Consider the following 21,808-nt stretch of genomic DNA (forward strand, 5'->3'; position numbering starts at 1 on the left):
GCGGGCCAGCAGTGGTGGCCCTTCTCACCTGCGTCGAGAGTGGCTAACTTTTCTCTAAAGGGCCAGAGAGTATTTTAGCTTTTCAGGTCATAATGATTCTCAGTTCTGCCATCGTAGCTCAGAAACAGCCAGAGACATCTAAACCAATGGGCATAATCATGTTCCAATAAAAATGTCCTGTGGACACTGAGATTTTAAGTTCACATCACAAAATTTGTTTCAACCATTTAAAACCCATTCTCAGCTCCAGGGCCGTACAAAACCAATTGGGGGGTGGGCGGTGGCTCTAAGTGCTACACTTCCCTGTGCGCCTGCAGGGCTCCCTCAGGCTGCAGAGGGACCATCCACCTTCACCTGCGGTCAGTCTCTACCCCAGACCTGGACTTGAGGGCAGGGGCCAGCCCAACCCACCTCTGTCCCCAGGCAAGAACAAGACCTTGTACAGATGTTTGCACCTGGAAAATTACAACTGTGTTGACCTTATTTAGATCTCTGTGGAAACTCTTTTTGCTGGAGAATTTTCTCTCTTCTGTGGGCCTCTGAAGCCTCGCCTCAAAGCCTGGATGTGCCCCAAATGCATCATTCATTCATTCAACAAACATTTCCCAGGCTCTGAGTGCAAGCCACACACACAAGGGGACACAGGGATGTGAAAACCCACCTGGGCTCTGCACACACACCCCATGTTATTTGTGAAGCTTCCAGAATGCTGAAAATGTCATAAATCAAAGCTTAATCTGATAATTGAGACAAAAAGCAATTTCAGGTCAAAATTAGGGGTTTAATTTGTCTCCAAAAGAGAAACCCGAAGTATTTTAAAATCTACTCTGGAATAGTTCTGGAAATTCTGTTTTTGGGCCATGTTGGGCGTCTTGAGGGATCTAGTTCCCCAAGGATTGAACCTGGCCCCGCACACAGTGAAAGATGGGTCCTGACCAGTGGACCGCCCAGAAATTCCCGGAAATTCTTAAAATGAGTTTAGTGTTGCATTTACTGAAGCCCCAAATTGGGAGCTATAGCTTGAAAGTAGAGCAGAATAGTCCAGAACTTGCACTACCCGGCAGGCAGCCCTCTCCTCTCCCTCCCTGCAAAGCGTCTGATGTGCGCAGATGCTTTTCCTGTGCTCTGGGATCTCAAACCTGTGCAGTAGTTTGAACTCACAATGTCTCGCCAGGTGACACACGAATACTACACATCTTTTTCACATGGACTCAGCTAAGAAATGACTCCTCACCCTGTACTTCTGCAGTCGATATTCTAGACTGGAATGCAGAGCTTGAGATGTATTTCTATTGAATTCTTGGTTGTATTGGGACATTTAAGTGAACAAAGCACACTAAGAAGAGAGAGGAAAAATAATCCCTCAAAGGCTGGAGGCATGAAGTTTTTACCCAAGTAAACGAGGCAGGACTGCCACTCGGTCAGAGGCAACCGGCAAACAAATGGCCCAGCTGTGTTCCAAGAACCTTTATTTGGTCACACTGAAATCTGATTTCAATATAATTTTCAAATGTCACAAAATAGTCTTTCCCCCCCAACCACGTAAAAACGTTAACCCACGCTTAGCTCGTGGCCTGATAAAAGGTAAAAGCAGGCACATTAAAACCCTGACGCTGATCCGAGCAACCATGGGTCGGGAGCAGCACCAAAAGCTGAAGCGCTCAGGAGCCCACAGGGCCCTCGGAGGCGGAGCCAAGAGGCGGAGCCAGAAGGCGGAGCGTCAGATGGGCTACAGCTCAAGCAGCTGCCTTACTCCTTGGCTGTCTGTGATTGAGTTCCTGGACATGAGGGCATTTACAGGACTGACTCTGGCTCAGGTTCTGGGGGCCGTGTAGGTCCCAGTGCCTTCAGGCTGATCAGCAGGCCTCACAGATGTGGGCACAGGTCCGCATTTGGCCCACGGGCCACACAGTCAGCCAGCCCGACTTAGGACTGTGCTGATCCAGAAAGAATCCAGGTGCTGAAACAGATTTAAGGCTGGTCCCTCTGGCCCTTTTTGGCCAGCCTGCAAGTGCTGTTAGGGGAAAACAGAAGCATCCTACCCAGTGCAGAACCTGGAGTCCAGAGGCCTTCCACCCCTTTGTCCATCATTACCAGAAAGTGGCCAGGAGACAAATCCCTTGTGGGGACGGCACACCCAGCGACAAACAGCCCTCACAGAGCCAGAAGGCGAGAGCACGGGGCCTCGGGAGGCCCTTCCAGCACATGGTGGCACCAGGCGCCAGTGGAGGGCGCGTGTGGCACGAGCACCGGGACCCTGACTCTTGTCCCATCCTTGGGTGGCTCACAAAGCCTAAGATGCAGCCCACTCACACGTGCCCACCCTGCCCGGCTCTGATGGCGGTGACCACCTGGTTGAGCACACCAGCCGAGGCGGGAACATGATCTCTGCACAGTCTGTAGAAGTCCCTGTGCTCTCGCACCGACCCTTCAGACACAAGCTCTGGGTGGAGCAGGGGACGGCCGGGGAGATGGGGTTACAGCTGCTGCAGGGGCACAATGACTGCATGGTGTCCTCCGCCCAGGGCGGGAACACCCCCGAAGGTGCAGGTTGGGGGATGATCCTCATCCCCAGAGACAACACTGCAACCTGAGAACATGTCATACCTTTTGTCAGGTGAACTGGCAGATCAGGCTGAGCTGCCGTGGGGCTGAGTCCCTGTCCACGTGCTGAGAACGAAAACTCACGTGAACTCGGCCACCCTGAACTCCACTGTCCCCAGCCCCACCAGGCCCTCCAGTACACACGGAGCAGCAGTTTCCCCTGATACAAACCCATGGGCTGATTCTGGGCCATGTCGCACAAGGCGATGTGGGCTTCACCCAACCAGTGTGATGGTGACCCAAGTCGTGTTGCAATAAATCCTGAAGTGACCTATGTCCCTCAGGTTCACCTGTCCGTACATGGGAGAAGTGGCTTCTCTGTGGCAGGCCGCCCTTGGCCTGTGATTATTGGCAATGGCACCAAAGATTGGCAGGTCTCGGGGGGTGGTCCTGGGTGGCAGCCTGTGCAAATGACACACCTGGTCCCGAGTCACCACTGCCGAGTCCAGGGCCCCAAGCAGGGCTGGACTTGATGCTACATGTCAGCCTCATCCTGTGGCTCACAGGCCTTGATGAGATGCTCTGTGAGCTGCTCCGCAGCCCCAGCCTGTCAGTCAGGTTCACCAGAGGGGTGGGCGGAGCGGTGATCTCCCCTGCACATTCTTTCCACCCGTGCCAAGAAACCAAGGGCCCTGACCACTCTACCCTGGCTGTTTCTCCAGGCTGGGCTGGCAGAGAAAACCCAGGGAGAAGGTGATGTGGGCGGGGCAGGCTCGCTCACACGCACCCGTTGCTCAGCACCCGTGGGGCCCTCTGCCCTGGGACCTGTGGGGCCCACAAGACCACGCCGACACACTGATCCTGGTGAGCAGGCATCTCCACCGTCCTCAGGCCTGTGAGAAGGCACGGGCTCGTGTGTCTGCTCGCAGACCCCCCAGTTTGGGCAGTCCCCGTGGCTGGAGTTTTGAGGACGTCTGGCCAGCAGCAGCCAACAACACACATCCCAGCCTCTGGTGGTGTTCTCGGGACTGAGGTGAGTCTCCTGCAATGCTGAGGGCCGGGCTGGGAATCCCAGTGAGGGCTGCGCATCTGATCCTTGTAACCGAAGCAGCTGGGCTCTGGACGTAGGGTGGGCCAGTGACACTGTCCCCGGGCCCAGGCACTGCTGCTGGAGCCAGCTCCTCCCCAGAGGCCCTGCCGGGGGAGTCAGGTGAGGGGGACCGGCCACGCTGCCTGGGGCCCCGCGGACACGAGTGAGCATATCTTGCTGCTGAAGCCAGTCTGAGTACCTGGTGCTTAAGGAAGACGTCCTGGGTAACTTCTTTCAACCCACTCGTCTGGCGGGGCTCACGGGGCTTTTCTCATGCCTCTTCCTCGTCCGCAGGACCTGGGGTCTTCCCTCTGTGAACTCAAATGCTACACATGTGCACCTTGATGTGAGGGACACGGGCTTTACTGAAGGTCAAACATGCCAGCAAATAAACATATACCTCATGTGAATCTGGATGTTCTCTCTCCTAAGAGAGCAATTCTGAATCTTTCACAACATTCTAAACCGTCAGTATAAATGATCCCATAATAAGTTAAGGCTGTAGGTTTATTCACATTTATACACATTCGTAAAGATGAGTGGTCTATCCCATGTGAATTTTCTGATGCTGAGTAAGTCTTGAGCTCCTATTAAAAGCTTTGCCACATTCATTACATTTATAAGGTTTCTCTCCAGTGTGAATTCTCTGGTGTATAATTAGATGCGAACGCCATCTGAATATTTTTTCACATTCATTACATTTATGAAGTTTCTTTACAGTATTAACTTTCTTACGGCTCACGTGGGTAGAAGCTTCCAGAGTATTCCCATACTCGTGGTACCACTGGGCTCGAGTGTGGATCCTCTGGTGCTCGATGAGGTACGAGCTCCGGCTGAAGGCTTTCCCACACTCGCTGCATCCATAGGGCTTCACCCCAGCGTGAATGATCTGGTGCTGGAAAAGGGTGGAGTTCTGACTGAAGGCTTTCCCACATTCACTGCACTTATAGGGCCTCTCCCCCGTGTGCACCCGCTGGTGTATTGTGAGCTGTGTGCTCATACTGAAGGCTTTTCCACATTCGAGGCACTCGTAGGGCTTCTCCCCTTTATGGATCCTCTGATGGTAAATGAGGCTTGAGCTCTGGCTGAAGGCCTTCCCACAGTCACTGCACTCATAGGGCTTCTCTCCAGTGTGAATTCTCTGATGCTGAATTAGGTGTGAGCCCTGGACAAAGCCTTTCCCACATTCTTCACACTTAAATGGTTTTTCTCCAGTGTGAGTTCTCTGGTGGCGAATAAGCCGTGAGCTGCAACCAAAGGCTTTTGAACACTTGTTGCATTTATAAGGTTTCTCTCCAGTATGCGTCAGCTGATGCTGACTAAGGCGGGAGACCCACCGGAAAGCCTTCCCACACTCGTCACACTTAAACGGTTTCTCGGTAGCATGCAACCTCTGATGTGCAACCAGGCTGGGGCTATCCGGGGCTCTTGGGAGCTGAAGTTTCTCCCCAGCGTGCATCCGCTGGTGCTGAGCTAGGGTTGAGCTCTGGCTGAAGGCCTTCCCACACTCCTGGCATGGGTAGGGCCTCTCTCCCGTATGGGTCCTCTGGTGCCTGGCCAGCTGAGACTGCTGGCTGAAGGCCTTCCCGCACTCCCGGCAGCCATAGGGCCTCTCTCCCGTGTGGACCCTCTGATGGTGGATGAGGCTAGAGCTCTGACCAAAGGCTTTTCCACATTCCTCACACCTGTAGGGCTTCTCCCCAGTGTGAATCCTTTGATGCTGAATGAGTTTCGAGCTCAGACGAAAGGCCTTCCCACACTCGGTGCATTTAAACGGCTTCTCTCCAGTATGGATCCTCTGATGCTGAGTAAGCTGTGAGCACAACCTGAAGACCTTCCCACACTCCTCACACTCATACGGCTTCTCGCCATGCAAGGTACTCAGATGTCTCCCCTGTAAGCAATCAGGTAATTTTTTTTGGCACTCCTGGCAGCTGTTAGGTCTCTTCTGTGTATTAATTTCCTGATGCAGAGAGACATCTGAAGTAGATCGGAAACTCCTACCACAGATGTCACATCTTCGCAAGGACCCCTGACTTTGATCACGTCGACAACCCAGGCGGCCACCACTCCCCCACTCGCCACACCCCTGGGCCTCTTCCTCAGCGAAGGTCTCCCTGGGAGCCACAGTCCCTATATTCAAGCAGTTTTTCTGGAAGAGGGAGGTTGGCTGACTCTCTGAACAGACCTCGGGATCAGAGGCATCTCCAAAGCCAGGACTCTGGGGAAAGTCCTGGGACGGGGTTTTGACCATGACCACATGGGATTCTGATTTTAGACGGTCAATGTCTTCACAGGCCTGCTCACTCTCGGTCCCGATTGTAGAATCTGAAATGAACAGGAAGTAAACTGCTGCTTATCCCCTGTGCTCAGAGGAAGGACAAAGACTGGAGGATGGGGCAGGGGTGCACACCACCCCTGGGACTGAGCCCCCTCCCAGACAGTCTGCGTTGAGCACATGGAAAGACGCTACAAGAAGTCAATGCCTTTGACAGTTCTCAAAATCTGGTTTCATTCATACTTCATTTTATGCACTCATTCAGTTACAGTGTACTTGGCAGAGTGCAAAGAGCTTCCCTCCTACATGGGGGCAAGGTCCTCCCACGTGGAACTAGCATGAGGAAAAATCTACAAAGAAGCAAAGTGAGCTCGATAGGGTGGGAGGTTTAGTGAGAGGCAGGGCTAGGCTGAGAGGTCAGAGGCTCCTGGTTGCAGAGAACGTAGAGTGAGGAGGAAAGAGAGACTGAAAACTGTGAATAGAGGGATGTTAGATACCAAGAAAAATGAGGTGCAAGAGCTGCTGAGGGGCACACAGGTGGTGAGCCCAAGAGAACTGGGCCTCCAGCTGTCCACTGGGTGGGGTTCTGAGAAGGACCCCAGGCCTGAACCCTGTGGCATCCAGCTGCCGCCAAGCCACGCCCTCTGATGCACACCTGGCCGCATCCCTTGCTAGTCTGCCCCTCAGCTTCCAGGCAGCCACACCCGCTGGCCATACTGACTCCTCCTTCCCATGGGTTTCTGGAGGGTCCACCTACGCTGCCTGCCCTCCATATGGAGGTTTGGAGTGATGTGGCCACCAGCCAAGGAATACCTGGGGCCCAGAAGCTAGACTAGGCAGGAAGGATCCTCCCCTACAGGTTTCATAGAGGACATGACCCTGCCCATACCTTGATTTTGGACATCTGGCCTCCAGAACTGAGAAACAGTAAATCTCTGCTGTTTTAAGCCTCCAGTTCGTGGTGCTTTGTTACAGCAACCCCAGGACACTAACACAGCCCTAGAGCCTTATCTGAGAGGTTGGGGTCACCCAGGGCCCCAAGAAGTTCCAGAGGGAGCATGGCGGAGGGAGGGGACAGCTGCTCAGAGCCACACTTAGTGCTCCCCTTAGAGCCACATGTGTGTACCTGAGCTCAGTAAGACTATTAGTAAAATTACAGGGGCTTCCCCGGTGGTGCAGTGGTTCTGCCAATGCAGGGGACATGGGTTCAAGCCCTGGTCTGGGAAGATCCCACATGCCACGGAGTGACTAAGCCTGTGTGCCACAACTACTGAGCCTGAGCTCTAGAGCCTGCGAGCCACAACTACTGAGCCCAAGTGCCACAACTACTGAGCCCACGTGCCTAGAGCCCATGCTCCGCAACAAGAGAAGCCACTGCAATGAGAAGCCCATGCACCACGATGAAGAGTAGCCCCTGCTCGCCACAACTAGAGAAAGCCCGCGTGCAGCAACAAAGACCCAACGCAGCACCCCCCCCGGCAAAAAAAAATTACAAACTGAGCAAATAGTGGTTCAAAAACAAACCGTTTTTGCCATAATGCGTGGGTGTTTTGTGCCCTCGCTTTTCTGTAGTTCAGTCTCTCCTGAGGCTGCCCCACCACCCGTCTACACTTCCGGACCCACCCCATGGCATTCCCAGGCAGCCCAGCAAGCCCACGTGGGTGGCACCTGGGGTCTGCCTCCAGCCTCCTGCCCGCAGCCCTCTCACCCTGTGCCCGGAAACCTCACCTGCCTGGGAGGTCCTGGCTGCCTCTCTCCCCTCCGCTCCTTGCAGGTCGAGGACCCATGGCTCCTGCCCCTGTTCCAGCCGGGAGATCAGCTCAGGCTTGAAGACCAGGAATCCTGCTGTGGAGGCGGCAGAGGAGGAGATGGCATTGGTGTGGCTGGGAGTGCAGCTCAGCCCTCCCTTGTTCCCAGGAGTGAAGGGCTGGGGGCTACTGGGGCACAGGGGCCCTCTCTGTCCAGGTCTGTCGCCTCCTGAGGCTGGACACAGAGGAACTCCTGGACTCCCAGCCTGTCCCTGTCTCCATCCACACAGGGCCAGGATCCCCAGGGAGCCCTGTCACACGAATCTGCCTAGTACAGGCCAGCTCTAGCCCAGGGGGAGAGAAGCCAGGCACTGCCAGCACTTCCCTCAGTCCCTCAGTTCCGAGAGCAAGGACACCCCAAGAGATTGACGTGGTTAAAAAACAAGACAAACAACAACAACAAATCAACAAACAAAATGGATTTTAAATCAGAAGGTGTGAGGACTTCCGTGGCAGTCCAGTGGTTAAGACTCTGTGCTGGGCTCCCCTGGTGGCGCAGTGGTTGAGAGTCCACCTGCCGATGCAGGGGACACCGGTTCATGCCCCGGTCCAGGAAGATCCCGCATGCTGTGGAGCAGCTGGGCCCGTGAGTCATGGCCGCTGAGCCTGCGCGTCCAGAGCCTGTGCTCCGCAACGGGAGAGGCCACAACAGTGAGAGGCCCGCATACCGCAAAAAAAAAAAAAAAGACTCCGTGCTTCCAACGCAGGGGGCACGGGTTTGACTTCTTGGTCTGGGAACTAAGATCCCACACGTCGCGTGGTGCCGCCAAAAAATAAAATAAAATAAATTAAAAAAAAAATCAGGTGTGAAGTCCAATGGTCACCCAGAAGCCCCAGCCTCGAGTCTTCATATAAAGCCCTGGGGGGCCTCGGCAGAGGGGTGGAGAGCTGCAGGCACCCACCTGGCACCTGCCTTCTGGGGCCGCCAGCCCCCATGCTGTGGGCCAGCCGTGTGATGTGCTCCCAGCCCATCCAAGGGCTGGCCAAGCCCTCTGGCTGGAGCACACCTCAGGTTTCCAGCCGTGTGGATGGAGAAGGGCAGGCAGAGAGAGCCTAGGTCGAAGTCTCAGGTGATGGCAGGACCCTGAGTTGACCCACAGTCAACATGAAACAGGTGTTCTTACCAAGCACATGTGCAATGCTCACAGAGAAACATCCCTGGGCCAGTCAGGAAGGGGATCAGGCACAGGCCACAGAACAATACCACAGACTGCACCTGAACTAAATGCAACTGGACATGACAGCCACCACAACAAGTAGCTCAAAACCATTAGCTACCTGAAAACGAAATGATGAATTACTAAGTGGTATTTACTGTAAGTAAATTGTATTTACTATAAGTCAAAATTTGTAGCGCGCAGCTGAAGCAGTACTTACAAATAAAATTTCACATTTTAAAATATGTTGACCAGAAACAAGAATGATTGGGGGCTTCCCTGGTGGCACAGTGGTTAAGAATCCACCTGCCAGTGCAGGGGACACGGGTTCGAGCCCTGGTCCGGCTCCATGCCATGGAGCAACTAAGCCCGTGCACCACAACTACTGAGCCTGCGCACTAGAGCCTGCAAGCCACAACTACTGAGCCCTTGTGCCACAACTACTGAAGCCTGTACGCTTAGAGCCGTGCTCCGTGACAAGAGAAGCCACCACAGTGAGAAGCCCATGCACCGCAACGAAGAGTAGTCCCGTTCACCGCAGCCAGAGAAATCCTGCGCGCAACAAAGACCCAATGCAGCCAGAAATAAAATTAAAATTAAATAATAAATTTATTTTTAAAAAAAGAAACAAGAATGATAAACACAGAAAAGGTAAATATTAAATTCAAGGAATTGTAAACAAAACAACACAGCAAACACAAATAAATAAAAAGGGAGAAAATAACAAAAGTGGGCAAGATTCAATGAAAGAGCACCCCTTCCCCCCAAAAAAACCCAAAAGCTGGTTCTTCAAAAAGATAAAAAGCATAGTCTTGTGGCAAAACCAATCACAGGGACTTCCCTAGTGGTCCAGTGGGTAAGACTCTGTGCTCCCAATGCAGGGGGCCTGGGTTCCATCCCTGGTGGGGGAACTAGATCCTACATGCATACCACACCTACGAAGTCCGCATGCTGCAACTAAGAGTCCACATGTCACAACGAAAAGATCCTGTGTGCTGCAACAAAGACCCAGTGCAGCTAACATAAATAAATATTTTTTTAAAAAAATAACAGTCAACACAGTGAAAAGATGCTGCAAAAAATAAAACAAACAAGGGACACAAACATAATAGAGATTAAAAATAAAGAGTATTACGAACAAATACACGCTAAAAAAATTGAAAATCTGAATGAGTAGATCTATCTGTACAAAAACTAGAAATGACAAAATTGGCACAGGGGAAAATCCGTAAGCTTGATAGACCATGAGGCATTAATAAAACGTAAATTCCAGTCAAAGACCTTCCTTCCCCAAGGGCCCAAGGCCCAGGTGGTTTTACAGGTGAGTTCAACCAAAAACTCGAAGGTTCAATTAATTCCATCTATATAAATTCTTCCAGAAATTAAGAAAGACAGCAAAAGCTTCCCAGCTCATTTTATGAAACTTATATGCAAAAAATGTCAAACTATATAATGACAATTCACCAAAAAAGAAAAAACAAACAAACAAAAAACCATACAAGTCCATTTGGCTTAGGAACAGGGATGCAAAAATCCAAAATACAATACTGACTACCTGAGTCCAAAAGGTTATCAGAATGCATATGTAAATATCATGACTTAAGTAGAGTTTATTCCAGGAATATAAGGAAATATGCCAATGTAACTTATTAGACTAACAGGCTAAGAAAAAAAAAAACATATGGACATCTCAATTAATGTAGGAAAAGAATTTGAAATATCCACCTGCCAATGCAGTGAACACGGGTTCTATCCCTGCTCCGGGAAGATCCTACATGCCGCGGGGCAACTAAGCCGGTGCACCACAACTACTGAGTGTGCACTCTAGAGCCTGTGAGCCACAACTACCGAAGCCCGCGCGCCTGGAGCCTGTGCTCCGCAACAATAGAAGCCACTACAATGAGAAGCCCGCACACTGCAACAAAGAGTACCCCCGCTCGCCGCAACTAGAGAAAGCCCGCGCACGGCAACGCAGCCAAAAACAAAAAACAAAACACCGAAACTCTTCAGCCAACTTCTGTCCTTAGTTACATGCATTCCCTTTAAAATCAGAACAAAACAAGCATGGCCACAGCACTCCTAACAGCACGGGCGCTCTGGCCATTGCTAAAGATCAGGACACATGGGGGCCAGGAGGGAAAACACCAAGCTTTCACTTGCAGGCCCCTCCTTAGAACATGATACCAGAACTAGCAGGGAGTCCAATGAAGTGGCCAAATACAAGGTCTATCCTCCAAAATCAAGAGCATTTCTCTATAGCAGCAATAATCAGCTAGAAATATAACATAACAATGATACATTCACAAAACAACCTAAACTGAAGATCAAACACCAGACCACTGTGGAGGAAATGCCCACACTCTAATAACGTCTGCAGAGGTAAGTAGGTAAATGGAGACACAATGCACGGTCTTGGGTGGGAACAGTTAACAGAAAGGTGCCAGTTCTCCTCACACTATCTACAAATTCAAACCCCTCCCCTATAAAAATTCCAGTGCAATTTTCAAGGAACTCAAACTTATTCTAAACTTACACGAAAGAACTACTCTGTTAGCCGTAAGTAAGTGAAATTTTAAAAAGAATAAAGAGCGAGAGCTGCCCCACCAGGTATTAACATGCCACAAACCAAAGCAATCAAAAGTAATACTAATAACAGAACAACCTAACAAAAAGCAGAGAGCTGCCCCCTAACAGACCAGAGCTCAGAAACACACCATCACACATATGAAAAAGGCAGCTCTACAAATCAACGGGAAAGGATGGATTGTTTAGTGCTGGGGAAACAGCTCAGTGTGTGGACAAAGATAAAAAAGGATTCTTGGGGCTTCCCTGGTGGCGCAGTGGTTAAGAATCCACCTGCCAGTGCAGGGGACACGGGTTCAAGCCCTGGTCCAGGAAGATCCCACATGCCGTGGAGCAACTAAGCCCCTGCGCCACAGCTACTGAGCTTGCGCTCTGGAGCCCGTGACCCACAACTACTGAGCCCGCGTGCCACAACTACTGAAGCCCACACGCCTAGAGCCCATGCTCCGCAACAAGAGAAGCCACCACGAGAAGCCCGCACGCAGCAACGAAGACTGAATACAACCAAAAATAAATAAAATAAAACAATAAATAAATAAATATATATAACAGAGGCCTGGCTAGGTGGGTGCTGACCGATGACGCAGGGGCTAAGGGTGTCCAGATGAAGCCTCACCTAGTCCGGCCACACTGCTGTGGTTCTCGAGCATCACCTCCTTGTAGAGGGCCCTCTGGCCAGGGTCCAGACACTGCCATTCCTCCCGTGAGAAGTGCACAGCCACATCACCAAACGTCACAGCCTCCTGAAAGGACACACACCAGTCCCCCAGGGACCCCTGGGTGTCTCAGGCACATGGACCACAAGGTTGGGTGAGACAGTCACCAGGCCCCTTTGGCTCTAAAATCAAGGGGAGGAGAGAATTCCCTGGAGGTCCTATGGTTAGGACTCCGCACTTCCACTGCAGGGGGCATAGATTAGATCCCTGGTCAGGGAACTAAGATCCTACAAGCCACGCAGTGTGGCCAAAACAGTAATAATAATAAAAGAAAAGAAAATCAAGGGGAGGGACAGTATGGAGAAGGGGGAGGGACCCAGACTACGGTGATATACAACCTTCCCCAGAGAGCCTCAGGCAGGGCCCTGTCTGGGCAGGTGTTTGCTCACTACCTTGGCAATGGGCATGCCGGAGACCGGCAAGGGTCACAGTGTGGAGCCAAGGGAGGGTCTAGGTCCAGGCCCAGTGGGCAGGGAGGGTGCCCAAAGGAGGAGGAAGGGGCCCTCCCAGAACGAGGGTGGGAACGGGGGAAGTCAGACTCCTACCATGCGCCTGCGTGGGTGGGGATCCGCGTGTCCCGGCCCAGAGACCTGCTGGAAGTAACGAAAAGGTCAGAGATCAGTATCCTGGAGGCCCCAACCCCTGACTTCCAGGCTAACCGAGGGGCGTGGTACTACGTTCCCCCATCCTTTACCTCCAACCCCAGGTGTTCTCTGGCAGGGACTTGGGGCGGGGCCAAAGTCGCCATGGCACCTGAGTACCTGCCCCCCGAAGCTCCATTCATCTTTCAGAGTGTGTAGTATGTATGAATCACTCCACAAACATGTAATGGGTGATTGCCACGGGTGCCAGGTGCGCAACCAAGCAATGGGGATACAGTAGTGAACAGTACACACAGACTTTGCACTCACGGAGCAGTCTACTGGAGAAGAGAGTTAAGTGACCACAAAAACAAATGCAAAATTACAGCTGTGATAATAGCACCGAAGCACAAGAAACTCTGAAAGCACTTAAACGAGGAAATTCTGACTTAGTCTGATGGGTCACTTCCCCTAGGTGCTAACTTGGCTAAGGTAATGGAGGTGGGGAGGGCACCGCAGGCAGCAGGAACAACGTGTGCAAAAGGCATGAGGCAGGAAAAACCGGGGCTGAATGAGCCTGTGGGGCCGCAAGAGGAAGCATGATGCGACTGGAGGCTCGAATAGACAGGAACCGGAAGGACGGACTGCAGGGACAAGAGGAGTGGGCACAGGACCCCACCCCAACCCCAGTATATAAACTTGGCCCCTCCCCAGGCATCTCTCTGGGAGGTCAGAATGAGAAGCGGGCTTCCTAGGGGAGCTTCTGGCTCTCAAATCGGCTTGAGGGCCGAAGCCCCAGGCCGTGAGGGCAGCAAGGCTAAGGCAGCAGTGACCACTGTCAGGTGGGTCCCCACCTGGGCCTGGCCAGTGCTGTATCCTGGGTCCCCTGTAGAGAATCGCAGGCCCTTAGCGGCAACCAGAATTCAGAGAAAATACATATCTTACTCCCCCAAGGTACAGCCCTTTTTGTCACCCTCACTAAGTCTAGGCCTTCGACGGACAGTGAGGGAGGGAAAAAGAGGGCCCTAGAGAGAGATGATTATGCAGGTAGGATAAGCAAGGATGCCCCTGGAGCAGGCCTAGAACCGGCGGGAAGGTTACGAGGCTGCCGCGAGACCGGATCTGCGGGACTCCCCCTCCCGCCTCCCACCTCTGCCGGGCAAGACGGCCGAGGCTCGACCACCACCCCGCCAGGCGCCCACGGGCTCTAGAGAGCCGCCCGCGCCACCCGCGCTTCCCCGCGGAGAGGCCGGGGAGCGCGGGGCCTGCAGAGTCGGAGGCGGGAGGGCGCTGGGGCTGGTAGGCGGCCTCTCCGCCCGAGGGCGAAGAGCACGTGCGGCGCCCCGACACTAATCCGCGCGTGTTGCATCGACTCACCCTCCCCGGGGCCGCTCGAGGACCCACCCGCGGGACGACGCCGGAAATGGGCCTCGGCCGCCCGCGGCCGCTCTGCCCCGCAGCCTTCCGGCCGTTCTGGGCGTTTCGGAGGCTCGGCCAACTCGGTGGTTCCCAGCCGGCCCCCGCCCCCGCCTCGGAGCCGGCGAACGGGCGGGGCCAGATCGCCGGGGAAAGGATGGAGCCCGGAGAGGGCGGGGCGGAGTCCGGTAAAGGGCGGGGTCACAGTACGGGGAGGGCGGAGCCGGGGCCCAGGAAAGGCGTGGGTCTGGGCCCGGTGTCTCTTGGCCTGGGGTCGGGGAGCGGACCCGGGCGAAGCGGGCGGAGAGCCTGAAGTTCGCCTGGGGACGATCCCGCGCACCTCCGGTCACCAGTCCGAGGGCGCTGGTCCCCGCACCGGTTCTATGTGCTGGTTTTTCCATAGCAGAACGCACCCGCTGGGCACGTTCGAGGCCCCAGGACTACGGAGACACCCCCACCCAGGCCGTGTCCGGGGCAACGGCCTGCTGGGGGCGCAGAAGAGCCGTGTGCAAAGAGCAGGTGTTCTGCACCTGGTGGGGCAGATGGTCCAGGCGGAGGTCACCGCAGTGCGGCGGGGCACCGACAGCTCAGAGATGAGGCTGGGAGGGCCCCAGAAAGGGTGAGGTCCACCAGGAGAAGGAGAGGCCCAGGGGAGGGTCGTCACACGGGACTCCGGGCTGGGGTCCCTGGGTGCATCGCGGGGTTCGGGGCAGCAGGACAGCCCAGGACCTGCCGAGAGACCGGATGGGGTGGGACCGGATGGGGTGGGACCCCGAGGTCAGGTCAAGGCTTCTCCTCGCTGCGCTCCCACCCATCCCCAACTTCGTGTGGCCCCCGGGGCCACCTGTTCTGGGTGTTCTCCCAGATCCACGCTGTCCTGTGTGTAGGGGCGGGCACCCCAACTTCTTTGGAACTCAGCAGGAGCCTCCCCAGGTCCCTGCAGCCCTGGGGAGGACGCTGTCTGCGTCTTCGGAGGCCTCAGCTTTGTGCGGCCCCGGTCCCTGGAGCTCTTCACACTGGACAGCCCTGGAGAGGGAAGGGCGGGGGAAGGGTGCGCAGAGCTTTTCGCGGGGAGGGCCCTGACACCCGACTTGTCGACGATCCAAATCCCGGGGTCCCAGGCAAAGCCACTGTGAAATTGGTGCAAACCAAAGTAAGGAAATGGTCAGAATCAGCTCCCGGACCGACTCCTAGGGGAGGTGGAAGAGAAAAGCAAGTACGCTCGGAGGAACTAGCTCCTCTCCCTGGGCCCCTGTGCGGCATGGTCCCGGCGCTCCCACCCCACACCTCCCAGCTCGAACTCAACTCTCCCGTCCCCACATCCTCCCTGCTCACGCTCAGAGAGCATCTGTGCAAAGTATGAATAAACGAAGGAATGGAGAATGGGAAAGGGCTGGGAATATGCCTGCTTCCTAACCTTAATCGCCAGCCAAGCGCTCAGGTACCCTGAGCTCACTGGTGGTCCTGATCTACTTACTGGGAGACTTCCTGCTGGAGGGTCTTCACACTGCTCCATCTAGAGGAGGGGCTGGCAAACCTGGGCCCTAGCCTGGCCCCCTCAAGGTAAGAATGACCCAGGGAGCAAGAGGGGGAGCCAGGGCTGATGCTTGGGTCTGTGGACCCTGAGGACAGAGCCATCTCAGCCACCACAAAAGCCTGGCCCAGAGTGTCCACCCAGCAGACATCTGGGCAGTGTGGGAGGTGCAGGTACCAGGGCACTGAGGGTGCTGCCCAGGAGTGGGGTGAAGGAGACTGCTTCTATCCACTGCAGGCCATTCCAGGGCCTCCGTGGCTGAGTCCCATCATCCTGAGCAAACAGACTATTAACAATAAGGGGCCTGGGGAACTTCCCTGGTTGTCCAGTGGCTAAGACTCCGTGCTCCCGATGCAGGGGGCCGGGGTTCGATCCCTGGTCAGGGAACTAGATCCCGCATGCCGCAACTAAAAAAAGAGTTCACGAGCAGCTAAGACCCGGAGCAGCCTAAATAAATAAATAAATAAATAAATAATATTTAGGGACTTCCCTGGTGGCGCAGTGGTTAAAACGCCACCTGCCAATGCAGGGGACACGGGTTCGAGCCCTGGTCCGGGAAGATCCCACATGCCGCCGAGCAACTAAGCCCGTGCGCCACAACCGCTGAGCCTGCGCTCTAGAGCCCACGAGCCACAACTACTGAGCCAGTGTGCCACAGCTGCTGAAGTCCGCACGTCTAAAGCCTGTGCTCCGCAACAAGAGAAGCCACCGCAATGAGAAGCCCGCGCACTGCAACGAAGAGTAGCCTCCGCTCGCCGCAACTCGAGAAAGCCTGTGCGCAGCAACGAAGACCCAATGCAGCCAATAAATAAATTAATTAATTAATTTAAAAAGATTATTTAAAAAATAATAAATATTTTTTTAAAATGTCAGGGGCCTGCATGGTTCCCCAAATGGTCACAGTGCCCTTTCTCTGGGCCAACCCAGATTACTTTCCAGCTATTTCCGGCCTGCGATTGGGATTCCAAGCTGTAAGTGTTCCCAGGGGAAAAGCCCAGTTTAAAAATTATTTTTGGGAATTCCCTGGCAGTCCAGTGCTTAGGATTCCACGTTTTCATGGCCATGGGTACAGGCTCAATCCCTGGTCAGGGAATTATGATCCCGCAAGCTGTGCGGCCAAAAGAAAAATTATTTTCAAAGAGCTGTGTTTCCAAGGCCAGTCTGGGCCATCTACTAGATTTTCTGTAGTCTAGTAGATGGCCCAGAGCAATAACACTTTCAATGAACCGGAACAGACGGAGCCCCTGAAGGCCATCACCATCCCTGAGCACTCAGGAACCTCATGGTGTGCTAAAATGTACCTCGGGTTTCTTTTTTTTTTTTTTCCCCCTCGGGTTTCTTTTAATCGGGGATGGTAAGACATGCAGACTCGGAAGTGAAGGAAGACATTTATACTCACGGGTCTCTGGAATGGGAGGCAGGGCACACCACATGGGGCCACACAGGGAAGCACTAGGTTGGTGAGGAGGCAAAAGAGGGGAGGGAAGGTTGGCCCAGAGCCTTCACTGGGGTTTCCGCAGGAAAGAATGGGCAAGGCAGAGCAGGCACGCTGAGTAAGCTGAGAATCATGTGTTTGAATAATTTCAGCAGGCTGCAGGTTATCAGGTTATGGTTGGTCTCTAGTTGTCCCATACCTGGCGCTGGGGTGATGTAGGGCAGGGAAACATTGGTGTGGGGTGTGAGTCTCATAAAGGAGACAGCTGGGAGTGTGGGCTCTGGATTGGTTGGTTTGTGCCAAAGCCTCGCTCTAAGGTCCTTTGCTGCCTCCAGGATCGCCTTTTGGATTTAGCCTCGCTTGACTCAAAAGCTGGCAGGAGGAACCGGGAGACCCCCAAGCCCTGAACAGAAGCAGAAGCTCCCTGAGTCCCCCAGGGAAATGTTACCTGAGGAGGTCAGGGGCTTGGGGTCCTGAGAGCAAAATGAACGAGGTGCCGGAGGGGGCCTGAGGAGGTGGGCAGCAGGGGCTGCGGGTGACAGGCCTGTGCCCAGCACAGAGAGGCCTTGGCACCACCTGCTCCTGTCTGACTCCTGCCCTGTACTCAACTTTTTTCCCACTTGGACCGGAGACCCTTGAAGGCAGGGTTTGTGGTGTTTCCATCTTGCCTCTCTCAGGGCCGCCCCCCCCATACTCCATCCTAGGGACCCCACAGCCCACAAGTCCAAGCACTGTCCCCACCTCCATCCCACTCTTCCTCTGCCCTTCTGGTCTTCCAGGCCTATCCCGAGCTGACCCCAGAGCCCGTCACCCTGCCCCAGGGCGGCCCCGGTGCCCCTCAGCTCCTGGCCCTGCTGTACGCTGTGCAGCCTCCGGATGAGCTATCTCTGCCAAGAGTCGGCTGTCTCTCCGGGCGCCTCGTGCTCCCCTGTGGCTTCAGCATGTGGCCACATGGACCCTTCCTTCCCTCTCCTGTCACCTTCTCCTGATGTCTCTCTGGCCTCCACCCCTGCAAAACCCACCTGCCCGCACTGGTGCAAACACACCACCCCAGAGCCCTGAGTGCAAGCCCCTCTGCTCCCTGAGACCCCTGCCCTCACTCTCTCCCTACCTCGCTGGCTCTCCCTCCTCAGGCGTCACCTGCACACCCACTGCCCTGGTCACTAAGCTCTCCCTGTCCGCGCCTACTGACAGGTCTCACTCAGGGGATCCACCGCCTCTTCGGCTAATTCCAGGGATCCTCTCTGGAAGGACCCCTCCCACTTCTCCAGAAGCCCCCTGCCCGAAAGATGTGCCCTACTGGAGGCTCCCTTTCTGGTAGGCTTGCCCGCCCACTCGACGGCCCCGCGGCGGGAGAGCAGCATCCCCGCCAGACCACCGGAGCCTCTGCGCACTGCGGGACCAACCACCTCAGTTCGCCTGCGCTGAGGCCCCGGCGCGAGGGAGGGGCCACTGGCGCCCGCGAGAGGACTACAAGTCCCGGCGTGCCTTGCGGTGGCGGCCGCCGCTCCTGGCCGGAAGGTTAAGGGCTCTCGGCCCCACCCCGGAAGATAAGGCGGCTCTCAAGGGCCGCGTCTCCTCTTTCGGCAGTGCCCGGCAGCAGGTAGGACGTGTTGGTGCCGCCTGGTGCCATCCGGTGCCATCAGGCGCCATGCGGCGCCCTAGGGCCCGTGAGGGACCCCAGCCGGCTCTGCAGAAGGCGCCAGGTCGCACGGCCGGGGACGGGGGCGCGAAGGGTGCCGAGACCTGGAGGGAGGAGCCGGGGGAGCGGGAGCCCTGAAGTCGGGGTGGTGGGGGTGCCTGGGCCGCCCGGCCGCTGACCATGAGCCACCCCCAGACCGCCGCGATGGGTCGCGTGATCCGTGGGCAGAGGAAGGGCGCCGGCTCCGTGTTCCGCGCGCATGTGAAGCACCGAAAGGGCGCCGCGCGTCTGCGCGCCGTGGACTTCGCCGAGCGACACGGCTACATCAAGGGCATCGTGAAGGTTCGGGGCGCGGGCTGGGGCGGGTGGGGGTGTGGGGCGCCCGGCGGGACCCACGCCACTCAAGCCGCCTCGACCCGCAGGACATCATCCACGACCCGGGCCGCGGCGCGCCCCTTGCCAAGGTGGTCTTCCGGGATCCGTACCGTTTTAAGAAGCGGACGGAGTTGTTCATCGCCGCCGAGGGCATCCACACTGGTCAGTTCGTGTACTGCGGCAAGAAGGGTGAGTGTCGCGCCTAGATGGAAGGTGGCGGTGGGGAGGAACTTGCGGTTCCTTGAGGTTTACGCCTTGGGTCGGGGGAGGAACACTGAGGCAGCAGACCTGCTTGGCCACGCATACTCGGTGGGTGCCTGGAGAACTGTAGGAGGAGGCTGGCTGTGGAGTGCTGCGCTGGCTTTGTTTTTGGCAAGCAGTGGTTAGGACACCACCTTACGCTGTTGACTGTCGGCTGCTGCTGCTTCCCCTTGCAGCCCAGCTCAACATCGGCAATGTGCTCCCGGTGGGCACCATGCCCGAGGGCACCATCGTGTGTTGTCTGGAGGAGAAACCTGGTGACCGGGGCAAGCTGGCCAGGGCCTCTGGGAACTATGCGACTGTCATCTCCCACAACCCTGAGACAAAGAAGACCAGAGTGAAGCTGCCCTCGGGTTCTAAGAAGGTCATCTCTTCCGCCAACAGGGCTGTGGTCGGTGAGTGGAAGGTGTCGGTTGAATGCTGTGGGTCTCCTGTGGACAGCCAGCAGCTAGATAGGGACCTGGAACCCAGCTGCCTGCTTCACTGAAGTGTGGGCTGTGTAAGCTTGAGCATAGCTCTAAAGTGGGCATAGCAGTTCCTACTTAACTGCTGGTTGGGTATTGAATGAGACCGAACCCGCTGAGACTCTTAAGGCAGACTCGTCTGCGCTTGGGGATAACCTGGACTTATGTGATCCCTGCCCGTTAACATCCTACCAAGATATGTGTGATTTCCTTAAAGGCACCCAGGAAAAAAGCACATGAACCCAAGTTTGTTTACTTTGGTTTTTGTCAACATCTTTGAATCCACGTGGCAAAGCCAGTCTTGCATGGGGGAGGCTCTTGAGGATGTGCTCACAGGATAAACAAAACAATGGCAGAGAAGTGGCAGGCTGGGTCAGCTGTCCTGTTTGGGGTGGGGAGGTGCTTGCAGGAGTGCAGTGTCAGACCCTGCAAAGGGGACGACTTCCTGGAGAACCGTGGATCAAGGCAGGCATTCCAGACGATGTGAATAAAGCCCTGGCTTAACGACCCTGCAGCGCCTGAAGAAACTTGTCGGCTGATAGGCTGCAAGGGGACTTGGTGCTTGGTGATGGTTTCGAGGCATTTCTGAGGTTCCTGGGAACGTGTGATGCTGTATGACACACGGGGGTGGGACACTGGCACGGACCAAGCAGGGGATGCTCTGCCTGATGGGAAGGTCCCCCAGTGCTGGGCAGGGTGTGATACATCTCCCTGAGGTCCCTGGTCTCCAACAGGTGTGGTGGCTGGAGGTGGCCGCATTGACAAGCCCATTCTGAAGGCCGGCCGTGCCTACCACAAGTATAAGGCAAAGAGGAATTGTTGGCCACGTGTGCGGGGTGTGGCCATGAATGTAAGTGGCCCAGAAATGGACAGTGGTGGGGGTATTCAGTGTACTGGGGCTGTGAGATGGGGTGGACAGGCTCCTTCCTGTAGTGTTCCCTCTTCTCTGTGGTGGGGGATCTGTACTGTGAGGCTCTCGGTGATGGTTTGTAAGCACAGGCTGGTTGATTATACCCTTCCCCAAGCCCTCCTAAGGCAGGTCGGGGCCACACCCAACACCACTTCCCTCTTCCCGCAGCCTGTGGAGCATCCCTTCGGAGGTGGCAACCACCAGCACATCGGCAAACCCTCTACCATCCGCAGAGATGCCCCTGCTGGCCGGAAAGTGGGTCTCATTGCTGCCCGCCGGACTGGGCGTCTCCGGGGAACCAAGACTGTGCAGGAGAAAGAGAATTAGGGCTGGGGGCTCAATAAAGTTTGTCTTTTTCACAGCTGAGCTGCGCTTTTCCATGGTTTCAGAGGGAAGGGTCCCTGCTGGGAGGAGTGCCTTGGTGTTCCACATAGGGAGGAAGGAGGAAGATGAAGTAGTTGCACTAGTGAACAGTGGAAGCTTTGGACAGAGAAGGTGGGGCTGCTGGGTTGCTTCACATCTTGACTCCTGGAATCCCCCACCACCTGCACGTGGAGCAGAGAAGCCCACTCACAAGGAGTGTAGCCCCCAGACCTCTGTTCACTAACTTGTCTTGAGCACTTGGAGAATCTGGATGAGGGTTTGGGTGCTGTTGGGTGAGAGAGTGGTGTCCCTGGAGCCACAGGCTGGAGAGCAGGGGTGCTGCCTTGCAATGGAAGGACCAGACTAGTTTCTCAACAGATGGGCTTCCTTTTTGACAATAGCCCACTAGCACCTTGTCCCAGACTAAATGATAGACTGGTCAAAGCTGATAGAGCCAGGGCAGACTGGACACCAGAATGGGAGTGGAGGCCCATCAGTGCCTCAGGACCAGGACACTTGCTTCCCAGAGGCCAGCCAGAGCCTCCTGCCCCTAGTGGTACCCCTTGTGAGCTGATGTGAAAGCAGGAGCTGCAAGCCAGTGTGCCTAACTGACCACTGGAGTGAGTGGTAGGCCGATTGGGACAGCAAGGG

At 55.3% G+C, this 21,808-nt stretch overlaps 2 protein-coding genes across 11 annotated transcripts; one reads left to right on the top strand and one right to left on the bottom strand.

The window, feature by feature from the left end:
* Window positions 1-1,452: 1,452 nt before the first annotated feature.
* Window positions 1,453-14,229, bottom strand: ZNF7 (zinc finger protein 7). Of its 9 annotated transcripts, none has more exons than XM_060127670.1 (6): window positions 14,135-14,229; window positions 12,938-13,095; window positions 12,722-12,769; window positions 12,077-12,203; window positions 7,641-7,757; window positions 1,453-5,962 (listed from the first exon to the last, which is right to left on the bottom strand). In XM_060127670.1, the coding sequence occupies exons 3-6, from the start codon at window positions 12,722-12,724 to the stop codon at window positions 4,179-4,181; spliced, it is 2,031 nt and encodes a 676-aa protein (XP_059983653.1). In that variant the 5' UTR covers window positions 12,725-12,769; window positions 12,938-13,095; window positions 14,135-14,229; the 3' UTR covers window positions 1,453-4,178. The 9 variants fall into 9 exon arrangements, with proteins under 9 accessions (XP_059983653.1, XP_059983646.1, XP_059983647.1 ...); XM_060127663.1 differs by having other exon boundaries at window positions 12,938-13,098; window positions 14,135-14,205; XM_060127664.1 differs by lacking the exon at window positions 14,135-14,229 and adding an exon at window positions 13,612-13,629 and having other exon boundaries at window positions 12,938-13,098.
* A 4,417-nt stretch (window positions 14,230-18,646) lies between these two features.
* Window positions 18,647-21,160, top strand: RPL8 (ribosomal protein L8). Of its 2 annotated transcripts, XM_060127349.1 has the most exons (6): window positions 18,647-18,745; window positions 18,980-19,126; window positions 19,207-19,348; window positions 19,597-19,815; window positions 20,619-20,734; window positions 20,963-21,160. In XM_060127349.1, exons 2-6 carry the CDS (start codon window positions 18,989-18,991, stop codon window positions 21,119-21,121), a joined length of 774 nt encoding a protein of 257 aa, XP_059983332.1. In that variant the 5' UTR covers window positions 18,647-18,745; window positions 18,980-18,988; the 3' UTR covers window positions 21,122-21,160. The 2 variants fall into 2 exon arrangements, with proteins under 2 accessions (XP_059983332.1, XP_059983334.1); XM_060127351.1 differs by lacking the exon at window positions 20,619-20,734.
* Window positions 21,161-21,808: the final 648 nt, after the last annotated feature.

Source organism: Lagenorhynchus albirostris, chromosome 17 (assembly GCF_949774975.1).
Source record: "Lagenorhynchus albirostris chromosome 17, mLagAlb1.1, whole genome shotgun sequence".
Taxonomy (NCBI): domain Eukaryota; kingdom Metazoa; phylum Chordata; class Mammalia; order Artiodactyla; family Delphinidae; genus Lagenorhynchus; species Lagenorhynchus albirostris.

Bases quoted from the DNA above. Each gene is read 5' to 3' on its own strand.
- ZNF7 (XM_060127661.1), bottom strand. From the start codon at position 12,924: ATGGCGACTTTGGCCCCGCCCCAAGTCCCTGCCAGAGAACACCTGGGG. The intron at 12,770-12,870 runs GTAAAGGATGGG...CGTTACTTCCAG, and splicing joins GAGAACACCTGGGGTTGGAG to CAGGTCTCTGGGCCGGGACA. The intron at 12,204-12,721 runs GTAGGAGTCTGA...GTGTCCTTTCAG, and splicing joins CCCACCCACGCAGGCGCATG to GAGGCTGTGACGTTTGGTGA.
- RPL8 (XM_060127349.1), top strand. From the start codon at position 18,989: ATGGGTCGCGTGATCCGTGGGCAGAGGAAGGGCGCCGGCTCCGTGTTC. The intron at 19,349-19,596 runs GTGAGTGTCGCG...TTCCCCTTGCAG, and splicing joins CGTGTACTGCGGCAAGAAGG to CCCAGCTCAACATCGGCAAT. The intron at 19,816-20,618 runs GTGAGTGGAAGG...GGTCTCCAACAG, and splicing joins CGCCAACAGGGCTGTGGTCG to GTGTGGTGGCTGGAGGTGGC.